Here is a 13065-nt window from a genome sequence, read left to right as displayed (position 1 = left end):
CTGGCTTTGAACTCACAGAGCTCCTCCTGCCTCTGTCATCTGAATGCAGGGATTACAGGCATGTGCCACCAATGCCCAGCCAGCCCAGAGTCCCTTGCAGACCTTTGTACAGTACATGTTTCTTGGCCTTGCCCAGCATTTGCCTTTCTGATGGGTCACTTGAAGAACCACTGCTCTATTGCATGGTCTGTCTGGGAAGGCCTGACTCTGAAGTACACCTATGGAAGGTCCCCTGTGAACATTCAGAGGCCACAGACAGAGCTCTGGTGACATTTACATTGATGTAATGTTTAGCGTGGCTGAGAGGCTCATTGTCAGCTCTAACTTCAGTTCCAGGGGATCCAAACCCTCATCTGGCCTGTAGGCACTGCATGCACATGGTGCGTAGACAAACTAAGCCACAAAATATAAATACATAAAATCTCAATAGAAAAAAAAATAAGGAGAAGGCCAAATTCAAGTGCAACTCAAGATTGCTGTGTTGTTCTTGTGTGTTAAGGTGAAGTTTCAGCATGAAGTCTACCCCCCCTGTAAGCCTGAGTGTGAGTCCAGCCTCCTAGAACAACCAGTCTCCAGGCAGGTGTTCATTGTTCAGGACCTTGAAATCCGAGATCGGCTGGCAACATCCCAAATGAATAAGTTTTTATACCTGTATTGCAGCAAAGACATGCCTCGTAAAGCTCACTCCAACATGGTAAGATGCCTTGAAGACTCATCCTCTTTTTGTTAGTCCTGGAAACCGGTTTTATTTGTGTCTAACTGTAGGAGAATTAGAGTGGGGAGAAAGGCTTCTCATTTTAATATGGAGATTCCTGCTAAACATACTATTTAAGTTTTGTGTTCAAGAGTTATTTTATACGCACGTCCCCTAACTATAATTGCCAAAATGGTACACCTGAATGTGTTACACCTCAGGTAAAATAGAAGCACTGGAAAAAAACTGGGATTGTTGTCGGCCTTTCACACTTAGAAGACTTTAAATGTTAGTGAGATGGGAATAGCTGGCTCTGGACTTTGGAGGTCTGACAGGCAGACTCTGGACTTTGGAGGTCTGACAGGCAGAGTCTGGACTTTGGAGGTCTGGCAGGCAGACTCTGGAAGATGGGCCTGTGTACTAGCTTTGGGAGCTCAGCAAGCTCCGTTGAGCCTGAAGCTACAGTGTTGTCATTTGATGTTGTCCTCTAAAAAGAGATGTGTCATAAGATTTTTCTTGACATTTGAACAGCCTCTTAAGGAAGAAGGGTAAATATAATTCTCTTCCTCCTTCCGTCTTTGACAGAGTCTCACTGTCTAGCCTAGGCTGGCCTCAAATCTCAAAATTCTACTTTTTTTTCTTAGGTAGGAATATAAGTGTTTACTTTTTATTTTTTTAAGTGAGAACAAGGCTGTAAGTCACGGGGAAATGCTTTTCTCTTTCTTTTAGTTGACAGTCAAAGCGCTGCACGTCCGCCCAGAGTCTGGCAGGCTACCACAGGAGTGCTGCTTGAGAGTGGCCCTGATGCCACTGCGCCTCAACATCGACCAGGTTTGTGCTGTGTGGGCATTGATGCAGTTATTTTCTCTGACCTTTGGAGAAAGGGGCTCAGTTAAGGACTGTGGGACAGAGTCATCTGTGAAGTTTGAAGTCTGGCCTTCTGCTGTGGTCCCCGCTCATTGCTTGTGGGATATGGGACTGAGTTCTCTTTCTACTCCTAACTCAGGTATCATAATTTTAGAGACTTAAGGACTCTGGGATGGGTTAAATGTTAGAAGGATGATGTTACAGGATTCTGCAAGAGAATTTTTCTGTCCTAGGCAAAATGACAAAATAGTAAATGGGGCCATAAGTATAGAGGCCATTAAAAACAGATTTGTGTAAAGTTGTAAAGAAAATCCCTTTCTCATGTTCAGACAAGCATCCTATCAAATTTCTCTGGGCTTTGCTTTAACGAGAGAGGCAGTAATGCATGTATCATGAGCATTAAATAGGCCAGTATATGGAGAACGTTTATTTAGCTTAGTGCCTGGCATTGTATGCTACGGATGAGGAGTGTGCCTTTCATAAGTATTAGCTGAAGCAAACAGTAGCTGTGGAACATACATGGAATTTTAAAACAGCACGATCTCTTGGTAGTTTTGGGTTTGGGTTTGACATATTTCTGGATAGCATTATTCACTTGCCTAAGTAATACTGATTTTTGATGCTGTCACTTACATAAAATTTGGATAGGCTATGGCAAGCGATGGGTGTCTCAGACATAAATTGAAATAAATGTTCAAACTGTAAACAGTAGGCCCAGTCCAAGAGGATGTGCAAGAGGCCATTGGGTTTATATATAATACTTGCAGGTTCTGAGCTGGTCAAACTTTAAATTAGTATTCTTTCATTATGGAAATACCATTGATGTGCATATTTATTTTATTTATGTGTTTGTGTATGTATGTGAGTATTTGCACACATGTGTGCAGATTCCTATGGGAGCCAGAAGACGGCTTCAGGTTCTCTGGAGTTGGAGCTATAGGTGGTTGTGAGTTGCCCAGTGTGGGTCTGAACTTGGGTCTTCTGCAAGAGTAGCAAATGCTCTTAACCACCGAGCCATCTCTCCAGCCCTCTTGATATCTCTATTTTAATTCAGTTTATCCATGTGTTAGCTTACTAGAAATATAGTGAAATATTGATGGGGAAATTGATCTGTAGAAATTCTTACCATGAGAAGATTGAGTCAGAGTCATCTTTATTGCATGGTCTTACCAAACTTAGCAAGCTCAAGTTTCTCTAATATTGACTATAGGTCCTTGTGTAGAACTCTAAAGCAGAGAAAACAGTGAGGGAACTAGAAATTGTATGGCCACATGGTGTCATCCTGTGTCACAGAATGAGCATGACTGACATTAAAGTAACTCTTTAACACTGTACTGTTAATCTGCTGTGTCATAGAACACCAGGCTAGGCAGAAATGTTTTACAGTCAAAGTTATTATTATCATTATCATACCATTATTATTATTATTATTGGTTTTTTGAGTCAGGGTTTCTCTGTAGCTTTGAGCCTATCCTAGAACTTGCTCTGTAGCAGGCTGGTGGTCTCGAACTCACAGAATTCTGCCTGCCTCTGCCTCCTGAGTGCTGGGATTAAAGTGTGTGCCACCACTGCCCAGTTTACTGTCAAAGTTTAACATTGAGTACTGAACCTAAATTTTAAGTTTTAAATGATTGTGCTGAAATACTCTTACGAAGTATACAGATTTAAGCGTGCAGGGGAGCTTGGTACATTTTTACTGTAGAGTAGTGACTATCAGCTGAAATGTCATTATCTGAAACGTCATTATCTTCTCTACCCTGTGTAGTCGGGCCTTACCATCTCAAAACAGCCGCCCATCATTCCCTAACCTCAGAGTGACATCTTCCCGGGCTGTGGTTCTGCATAAATGGAAGCGCATTTGGCTTCCTTCCTCTGGATTGTCTATGAGGTTCATCTGTGTCACAGCTTGGCTCTGAGGGTGTCACTGTGCATATGCCCCAGCTTCCCATTTGTCTGCTGGTTTGCACTTATGCTTAGTGTTCATAAATAAGGCAGTTGTGAGATTTGTATAGAAATGTATATTTTTCATTTATCTTGGATAACATGCATGCATGTGCATTTTTATACATACACATACATGCATCTACATACATGTAGTAAATAAAAGTAGAACTTCTAGGTCCTTCAGCTACTGTGACCAGCTACTTAAGTTTTCCACGAGCAGCCAGTAAGTGTCCTGTCAGTTACAGCAACTTGTTTCCATTCCAGGATGCCTTGTTCTTCCTCAAGGATTTCTTCACCAGTCTTTCTACAGAAGTGGAGCTTCTGTTGACTCCAGATCCAGAAGGTACTCAACACATACAGCCTGAGGGTTCTGCCATGAGTGCAGAGGTCCTTACCTAGCACAGGGTCATGTCCTCAGAATGCCTTTGTAAGCTGAGTAATGTAACTCAAATGAAAGTAGTACCTGGAGCCCGCATTGTGGCGTGGTGTTTTCCCTAGCAACTGCTGACTAAAGAGCTGTGGCTGGCTGTGGCCATCCAGCATCACAAGAGCACACTTCCTGGCGAGGTTCAAAGTTCATACTCCAAGTACAGTTTTTACAGAATGGGTACATGCCTCTCCATGTGAGGTTTTACAGAAAGTACACATGCCTCTCCATGTGAGATGGGAGAGTTTTAACTCAGCTTATTATGAAATCAGGACTGGGTGCACACAGATGGATTTTAATTGCTGTGTGTTGTTTTCCATAGTATACTTGCATTTCTTATTCCCGTCCGTATATATACATTCCATGTTAATTAATAAAGGTGTGTTTATGAACAGTAGTAATGGAGGGTGGGAGCAGATGCTCTCTGTACCAGGAGTTGTGTTTGTTTACTCAGTGAAGTGTAGGGTGCGGGCGCATCAGTATCGATTGTCATGGGACTTGAAAGTAGCAGAACTGACTTCAGATGTGTCCCTCGTGTTTTCAGTTACAAAGTCTCCTGGAGCTGATGTCACCTGCAGTTTGCCAAGGCATTTGAGTACCTCAAAGGAGCCAAATCTAGTTGTTTCTTTCCCTGGGCCAAAACAACCTTCCCCAAACCATAGTGCCAATTCAGTGGAGGGGGCTGATGGACTGGAGGAGAAGGACTTCTCAGCTGAGGAAGCTTCATTTAGTGACCAGCCTGTGTTTTTTAGGTAAGTGCTTTTATTTTGCTAAAAAATGAAGTTCTCATGGATGGCTCCTGAGTGTGTAAGTGGACCAGTAAGCATGAGGTGCCATCAGTGTCCCTTTACATTGATGTATAAACTCTGTTACTGTTTGCCGTTTGCCTGTGGTCCTTGCCTAACTGTCAGCCCTTGTTTACACATGGCAACCCTAATTTCAGGGCATTTCTGTACTGAGTCTGTTGTGAAAGTCCCCCCTCCTCCCACTGCCCCCTTTCAGGTCTTAGAGTGTGTCTGTAGCCCCAGCGTGGGGCCATCCTTTCCACACACTGCTTTTCCCTTCTGCTGAGGCCTCAGTCTGCTTCTCCCCATTGGCCCTGAAGCAGGAGAGCATTGTGGGAAACTCCGGCCCTGCACTGCTGCTGCTTGCCTGTGTGGCCAGCCAGCCTCATTCTGGATTCTTCTCTTCCTTGGCAGACTGACCTGTTCTTCCTGTTGCCTTTTCCTAGCCATTGATGGTCAGGATGGAGGCTTGGCATTTCTAGAAAGAGGAGGGTCAAAGAGCAATCCCTCCCCCTGTTCCTTTCCAGGGCCCCCGGTTTTTCTGTCTTTCCTTCTGTGTTATGAGAGGAGACTTTGGTTGTGGCCCATATTTAGAAATGTCATGTTTTAAAGATGCCGTACAGTGGTGATGATAGATGTAGAAATAATAGCATGTGGGAAAGGAGGGACCGTAGATGAAATGGCTGCTGGGTCTACATTTCACTGCAAATGTTGAGTTTTGTTATTTTCCTTTGGAGATTTGTGTCTTAGTGGTAACTTCAAGTTTTATCTTGTATTAATCGTATATAATTTGCCAATTCAGCCTCAGTAAATGTAATCCTGAGAGTAAGAAATTTGACACTTTGTTTGTATGGAGGTAGGTCTCACTGTGGCCCAGGCTGGCATCAAACTCTAGATCCTCCTCCTTAGTCTCTCAGGTAGCTGAGGTTACAGGCATGCCCCCACAGCTGGCTTGGCAGTGTTTAATTGGATTAAGACAGTCCCCTATAGTTTTACCTGTTTACCTAGGCAAATGTTTATTTTGTATGTTTTTGCTAGGTTATTTGTATTATGGAAAATAGCTTGTAGATATCACCTCTGTTCTCCTGGAGAGCCCTCACCCTGTGGTAATGAGTGCTAGTACTTCAGTTATTCCTCCACAGACATAAGTTCATGCCCGGAGTTAGACTGTGGCCAAGTGAAGGTCTCAGTCATCACCCATCTGCTCGCTGACTTTCCAGTGATGTAGTGAGCATCTTCTTCCTCCCTCCCTCTGCAAGAGGCTGTTGCACTTACTGTGTGTGTCAGACTTCTGTCTAGGCACTGTGGAGAATGTCTGGCTAACTGAATATATAAATAATCAAATGGTCTGTCAGTTAACACATCTTATACCACGGCGAAGAAAGGCATAAAGGTGAATAGATGCAGATGTGCAATCAGAGACAAGAGATGGACCTGGGACCCAGGCTTAGACACTGACCACAACAGCAAATTGCCTCTGTCTGTCTGTCTGTCTGTCTGTTGCATATGCAGCATTCTGTCTGCATGTATGCCTGCAGGCCAGAAGAGGTCACCAAATCTTGTAACAGATAGTTGTGGTTGCTGGAAATTGAACTCAGGACCTCTGGAAGAGCATCCAGTGCTCTTAACTGCTGAGCCATCGCTCCAGCCCCACATCTTATTGTGGGTGTGGTGGGCTTTTCTAAGATTGATATATAACCATTAGCATTTATTTTATTGTGGTAAATTGAGTTTTGGGTTCTGAGCATTAAGTTTTCAGGAAGGCAGCTCACTGTGTTGGTCATATGTCATCAGTGTGTAGTTTTTATTTTACCCCCCCCCCCAGAATTCCCAGTGTTAGTATATTCATATTTACTTATAAGCATTAATTTCACAAACTGTCACCAAAATATGCCAGGGTATGCATTTTTACAGTGACAAAGAATTAAGTCTCAGAGAGCTGAGCATCCCATGTAGTGAGGAGTAGCGGCCAGGCCAGGGCCTGCCAGGCTCACATTCAGTGGGAGGTGGGGGTGTGTGGGAGGTCTTCGTGCCTCTCCTGTCGACTTCCCATTGACATCTGAGGCCACTTTTTTTTGTCCTCTGTATGACTTGAGAATATGTAAACAGTTTTTTCTAAGAATAAACTGAGAAAAGGTTTTGTGACAACATTTAAGTACAATCGATAGAATTTGTCTGTTTAGTCATGATTTTAAGACAAGCTGGAACTAAAAGGCATCCTTTTGTATTTAAGACATAAGATGTGCTTATAATTTACTTTGTGGTTTTGTTTTGAATTTTCAGCTTAACAAGTTAGGTCTAATTTTATGATCAGTAATGTGAATATAATTAACGCCCTTTGTTTCTCCCCAGAGAATTCAGATTCACAGCAGAAGTTCCTATTCGGCTTGACTATCATGGCAAACATGTATCGATGGATCAGGTGTGGAAACTTTGTGTGATTATGTAATACAAAATTACCTTTTAAAAATTACACTTATTTCTTGAGGAAGGAGGAAGTACATGAGGAAAGAAGGCACATGTGTGGAGGTCAGAGGACAACTTACAAGAGCCAATTCTCTCCTTCCATTGTGAGGGACCTGGGGATTAAACTAGGTCACCAGGCTTGGTGCCAAGTGACTTTATCTGTGCCATCTCAGCAGGGCTCTCCCTCTCTTGTAGATTCCGTTTAAAACATATTAACCAATGAAGTTAGTGCTGTCATGGTTTATATGTGTACATGTGTTTGGCATGAAGTGCAGTACCTTTACTTGTTTCTAAGTAAATATGAAATACTCTGAGTGAAATTTCATACATGTTGATTATTAGCTGGTATAGTGGATTGTACCATATAAAATATTTTTTTCCTGTCACTATTTGAAGCATTTATCTTCATTAAAGAATATCATATAACTAGGTGGTGGAAGATAACTAGGTAGTGGCAGTGTACACCTTTAATCCCAGCACTAGGGAGGTAGAGGCAGGCGGATCTTTGAGTTGGAGGCCAGCCTGGTTTAAGGAGTGAGTTCCAGGACAGCCAGGGCCAGGACTGTTACACGGAGAAACCCAATCTTGACCCCTTTCAAAACAAAAACAAAAAACAAAAACCGTGCTTGGACTTCCCCAGTAACAGCTCTGTTAAATGTTGAGTCTCTCCTTAGTTTATGAATTAATTGGCCACTCTCTCTATTTCAGGGAACATTGGCTGGGATTTTGATTGGCTTGGCCCAGTTGAACTGTTCTGAGCTAAAGCTGAAGAGGCTGTTCTATAGGCATGGGTGAGTAGATTGACCTGCCTGAGACTTTAAGGTGAGGGCACTAAGGCTAGTATAAACATGAACATGGGTGTTTGAAAGCAGGCAGAGCTGCTCTGTGTTTTCTGCAGAGAGGGTAGCTTTGAGGACCCCTCTGACTGGGGGCTAATATTTGTGTGGGGGAGTAGAAGTGGGTGGAACAGAGTAGTATTTCTTGAAAATATCTTCACTTTAGAATATTTTTAAGATAACTTGCTAAAGTTGTAAATTAGCTTATTCAGTTACAGGAATGCAGGTTCACAGATGTCGTTGTGATTAGTACTCTGTGCCTGAGCCATGGGGGAGTCAAGAGATAAGATCAGTGGAAGACGCCACATGTGCATGCTTCCCAAGCGTTGTTGATCTTTGTCTGCCCGTCCGTACACACACACACACACACACACACACACACACACACACACACAGAGAGAGAGAGAGAGAGAGAGAGAGACAGAGAGAGAGAGAGAGAGAGATTTAGATTGGGAATTTAGTAGCTGATTTTTATTTCTCTGTGATATAAAAATGATTAGCCATTTTTGGAGCATCTGTAGTATTCTGTCTTTGTAATATGTAGTTTCCAAAGAGCAAAGTCTTTAAGTGTGTAGTCTATTTCTTTTCATTAACAGTCATCTTCTGTAGTTTGCTAGGTATTGACAAATTGTTCTCATATGCAATCACCGAATGGCTCACTGACATTAAGAAGAACCAGCTACCAGGAATCCTGGGAGGTGTTGGGCCTATGCATTCACTAGTTCAATTAGGTGGGTTGTCTTTTTAAATCTTTTGGGGGTTACAAATGCCTTCAGAGTCTATGTAAAGAACGTTTTTCTGTAAAACCTCCATGCACACTAATGCATCTAAAACTTCACCCCTACTTTCGGGGTCAGAGCCTACATCCAGGTTAGACTCATTCTATTATCAATGAAAGTGTTCAGGATATATCTGGGTTCAAATATTAAAGTTAAGTTTACTTTTTGGAATGATTATCAGAACACTTAGAATCACACATATGGCTTAGCCTGTATTTCTACTGAGAAGCCTGGCTTTTGGGGACCTCAGGGAGAACGAGACAAGGAGCTACCGGGTAGACTCTTTGTGACCAACAGTTGTCATTGTGATTTCTTTGTCTAGTGCAAGGCCTGAAGGATTTGGTGTGGCTGCCAATCGAGCAGTACCGGAAGGACGGCCGCATTGTAAGAGGCTTCCAGAGAGGAGCTGCCTCGTTTGGTACCTCCACTGCCATGGCTGCTCTAGAACTCACCAACAGAATGGTTCAGACCATACAGGTACTATTCCCTGCCTGCCTCATCCGGACACAGGGGCCCTGTATAGTGGCTGCTGCTCATTTATAATGATCTACTGTCTTTTGTTTTGTTGAGACAAATTCTTGCTATATAGCCCAGACTGTCCTCATAGTTTTGGTCCTCAGCCTTCCCTCCAGGTGCTCAGGTGTTCACACCCTGTCTGGTGCTTGGCAGTTGTTTAGATGTCTAGTACTGAGTATTTAGGCAACATAGTTGTAGGATACTTGCCAAGTCTGTTTGAATATTTCAAAAAAAAAAAAAATAACACTGATTAAATCAGCAGGGAATTTATTTTACTGATCTCTGTAAAAGGAACAGAGCTAAGTTTAAGACCATGTGACGGGTTAGACAGAAATGTTCCAAGTTGCTACATGGGATAATAAGAGGAAGGGGCTGAGTAAGTCAGCTTAGTCTGGATGGGTGTTTTTAGTAACCTTCTGGGTTCACACTGTGAAAGCCCTCAGCTCTTGTTATGAGTGTGAAGCGGAGGCACCAGTGGTGGGACCCTCTCTGCCGCTACAGGAGAGCAGCTGCCACCCTGTTGGTGCCCAGCTCTCTAGACTGTCCTCCAATTCATTTCTTCTTCTGACACTATGGCCCAGGCGGCAGCAGAGACTGCGTATGACATGGTGTCTCCGGGTACCCTCTCCATTGAGCCCAAGAAGGCAAAGAGATTCCCTCATCACCGTTTAGCCCACCAGCCAGTAGACCTGAGGGAAGGTGTGGCCAAGGCCTACAGTGTTGTCAAAGAGGTATGTAGACACTTCAGCTGACAAATCAGAACTGGCTTGCATGCTTTTGTGGTTGGGGTTTCTATTGCTAAGATGGAACATGACCAAAAGCAACTTGGAGAGGAGGGGCTTTATTTCAGCTTACACTTCCGCACTGTGGTCCATCACTAGAGGAAGTCAGGACAGGAGCTCACATAGAGCAGCAGCCTGGAGGCAGGAGCCGATGCAGAGGCCATGGAGGGAGCTGTGTACTGGTTTGCTCAGCCAGCTTTCTTATAGTACCCAGGACCACCAGCCCCATCAATAACTAAGAAAGTGCCCCATAGGCTTGTCCATTCATGTGTGCAAGAAGTCCGTGGAGTGGAATTAGTTAGCGGCAACTATGGGAGTCTCCACATTAGGTTTTTACACTTATTTACTCATTTTTCTGTCAATTTTGTGGGGGACACATGCATGCCACAGTGTTTATGTGGAAGTCAAAGGACCGATGTGTGGAATCAGTTCTCTCCTGTCCTGTGGGTTCTAGGGATCTAGTCAGGCTCCCCAAGTGTTGGCACAGCACGCACTGACTTCCTCCCTTTTACCTTCTTACTGCTATGACATGCAGAAGTTTGTGGTCATTCTACCTGGGATTCGCTCACAGTTCAGAGCACAGTGTGTCATGTTGGGGAAGTGAAGCAGCTGGAGATCGCACCCGAGTCCAAGGACGTAGTGTGTAATGAGCACATGCTGTGGTGCACAGTGTCCTCTCCACTCTCTGCACAGTTGCAGGTTCCCTGCCCAGGAACTGCTCTCCCACAGTAGGGGGCGGTCTTCCCTCTTCTATTGAGTCATGAAGGTAGTGCCACAGAGGCCCTCTAACCCAGGCAGCCCCCCTCCTTGAGCCTCCCTTCCCAGGGAACCCTGACCCTGCCAGCATCACCTGGCCAGCTCCTTAGGGATTAAAATAATCTCAGCACCATTTCTTAAACCTGTGTCTGACCCATGCTGCTGCTTGTTCTGTTTGCTGTGTCAGACTGACGGTTAGATTCTGGTTAGGATGAGTCTTGGATTTTTCTGGAGACTTCTGTGTTTCTTCTATACTCATCGTAGAAGCAGCCAAAATGGTCCCAGAGAGTTCAGTGACATGTAAGTGACAGGGACCCAGGACTCCTTTGAAGTCCAACCCTGTCATTGCCCACAGTGTGTACGTCCTGCTCAAAGCTTAGCCGTGGTGACAGAGGTGCGTGCTGCCAAAGCTGTGATGACTGTTGAGCTCCCGCTCGTGTCTTTCTAATCTCTGATGTGATCCCACAGTGTAATCCTCGGCTCTTTTCTAATACATGACTAGTAATTGTAGGCGGAGTGCATGCGTTCCGAGCACTGAGGAATCCTCACTTCGACCCTCTGGCAAGAGCATTTGCTCAAGAGGACCTATTTGTAGAATTGTATTTAGCTGGAGGGATTAATTGGGCCAGAGTTGCTTTTAAGTCATGATGTGTTTCTTGCTTGGAACTAACTGAGCTTCATTTTCTGCACACTAGTGTCACAGAGAAATGCTAGGTCAGGGTGAGTGTCACTTTCCTTCACAGGCGAACCTTGTGAGTGAGGATGGCTGGCTGTTTTGCTTGTCTCTGTTTTGGTCTAGTTGTAGACATGTTGGCTGACTGTACTAAGTGTGAAGTATGGGCACCGTAGTCTCTGACCTGGGCTTTTCTCTTCTCTGCTCCCTCCCTTTGCAGGGAATTGCAGACACGGCTCAGACCATTTATGAGACGGCAGCTCGAGAACACGAGAGCAGAGGGGTCACTGGTGCTGTGGGTGAAGTCCTGCGCCAGATCCCACCAGCAGTGGTCAAGCCACTAATCGTAGCCACCGAAGCAACCTCAAATGTGTTAGGTGGCATGAGAAACCAAATTAGACCAGATGTTCGCCAGGACGAATCTCAGAAATGGCGCCACGGGGAGGATTGATGCTTCCAGGGGCTCCACAGCGTGTGGGCTAAGGGGCACGGTGTCCCGTGGCAGCTTCTTAGAGAACTTGTTTAATTTATGTGCTCATCTCAGGAACAAAAGCAGTTTTCAGTTAAGTGATTAATGTCAGAACATATGCAGCCAAAACCTTGTGACATTTTAGGGCCTGGCACTTGCCCGAGGAAGTGGCTGGTGGTCGGTGTCATGGCCAGTAGAAATCTCTGCCATGTTGAATGCTTTGCTTTCATTAAAGTGACTGTAATTGTACTTGTTACTGACAAGATCTCATTGGGAACATCTCTGTAAACAGTGTTGAGTGCTTAAAAAAAGAGAGAGAGAGAGAGATTGGAGCACTCCCAAAGCATCAGGGAGCACTCTTGTAGTTCTGGGGAGTTGATTCCTCGACTCACAGCGTCAACACTTGTGATGCTGGTGAGAGGAGCCACAGGGAAAGCATCGCAGCTAGGGCTCCAGTGTAAGGCAGGGCCTCAGCTCCCCGAGTGAGCGCCTGCTCAGCTCACCTGGAGAAAGTGAGTGTCACAGATGAGATCTGCTGTGCTGCACTTTATCCTCTGTGTGTGTGTGTGTGTGTGTGTGTGTGTGTGTGTGTGTGTGTGTGTGTGTGTGTGTGTAACAAGGTGTGCTGTGTTCTCTGTGTCATTTACAAGGTTACATAAATATGAAGAGACATGAGTATGTCTCAGAGTTTTTGGCAAAGGAAGGTAACCCAAATGTAAGTTTCTGTATCCAAATGCAAGTAAAAATGTGTGCTCTGTGGTGGATTGTGTGTGTCCATTGTTAAGTATGTGGCGCAGACTATTAGGGGAGTGTGGCCAGGGACACTGGAAGTGGGCTTTACTCTTAGAAAGTTATATAAATAATACTCCAGATATGTCTTAGTCAGCTAATTCAAAGTACCATTTTTACTTGGTTAATAATGTACATTTTGATAATGTCAGGAATGAATAAAGTATTTTTATTTAAAGGTAAGATTGTTGTATACTTCCATGAATATTTTGTATTTCTGAGAGCATATTCACTGATGCAATGTTATGATTGACGGTGGGATATTTGGAGATGCTTCTCAGG

General features: G+C 44.3%; 1 protein-coding gene across 2 annotated transcripts in view; it reads left to right on the top strand.

The window, feature by feature from the left end:
- The window catches only part of Atg2b (autophagy related 2B), a 60898-nt gene extending 48655 nt beyond the window's left edge, over positions 1-12243 (top strand). For both annotated transcript variants that reach the window (XM_051196555.1, XM_051196554.1), the window contains exons 33-42: positions 500-694; positions 1424-1525; positions 3770-3848; positions 4477-4684; positions 7070-7139; positions 7892-7974; positions 8629-8750; positions 9121-9275; positions 9896-10045; positions 11746-12243. In XM_051196555.1, coding sequence (XP_051052512.1) covers positions 500-694; positions 1424-1525; positions 3770-3848; positions 4477-4684; positions 7070-7139; positions 7892-7974; positions 8629-8750; positions 9121-9275; positions 9896-10045; positions 11746-11976 — 1395 coding nt within the window. In that variant the 3' untranslated portion in view covers positions 11977-12243. The remainder of the gene's footprint in view (positions 1-499; positions 695-1423; positions 1526-3769; positions 3849-4476; positions 4685-7069; positions 7140-7891; positions 7975-8628; positions 8751-9120; positions 9276-9895; positions 10046-11745) is intronic.
- The last annotated feature ends 822 nt before the right edge of the window (positions 12244-13065 follow it).

This window comes from Phodopus roborovskii, unplaced genomic scaffold (genome assembly GCF_943737965.1).
Source record: "Phodopus roborovskii unplaced genomic scaffold, PHOROB, whole genome shotgun sequence".
NCBI classification, from domain to species: domain Eukaryota; kingdom Metazoa; phylum Chordata; class Mammalia; order Rodentia; family Cricetidae; genus Phodopus; species Phodopus roborovskii.
This window is presented reverse-complemented; position numbering and strand designations above follow the sequence as displayed.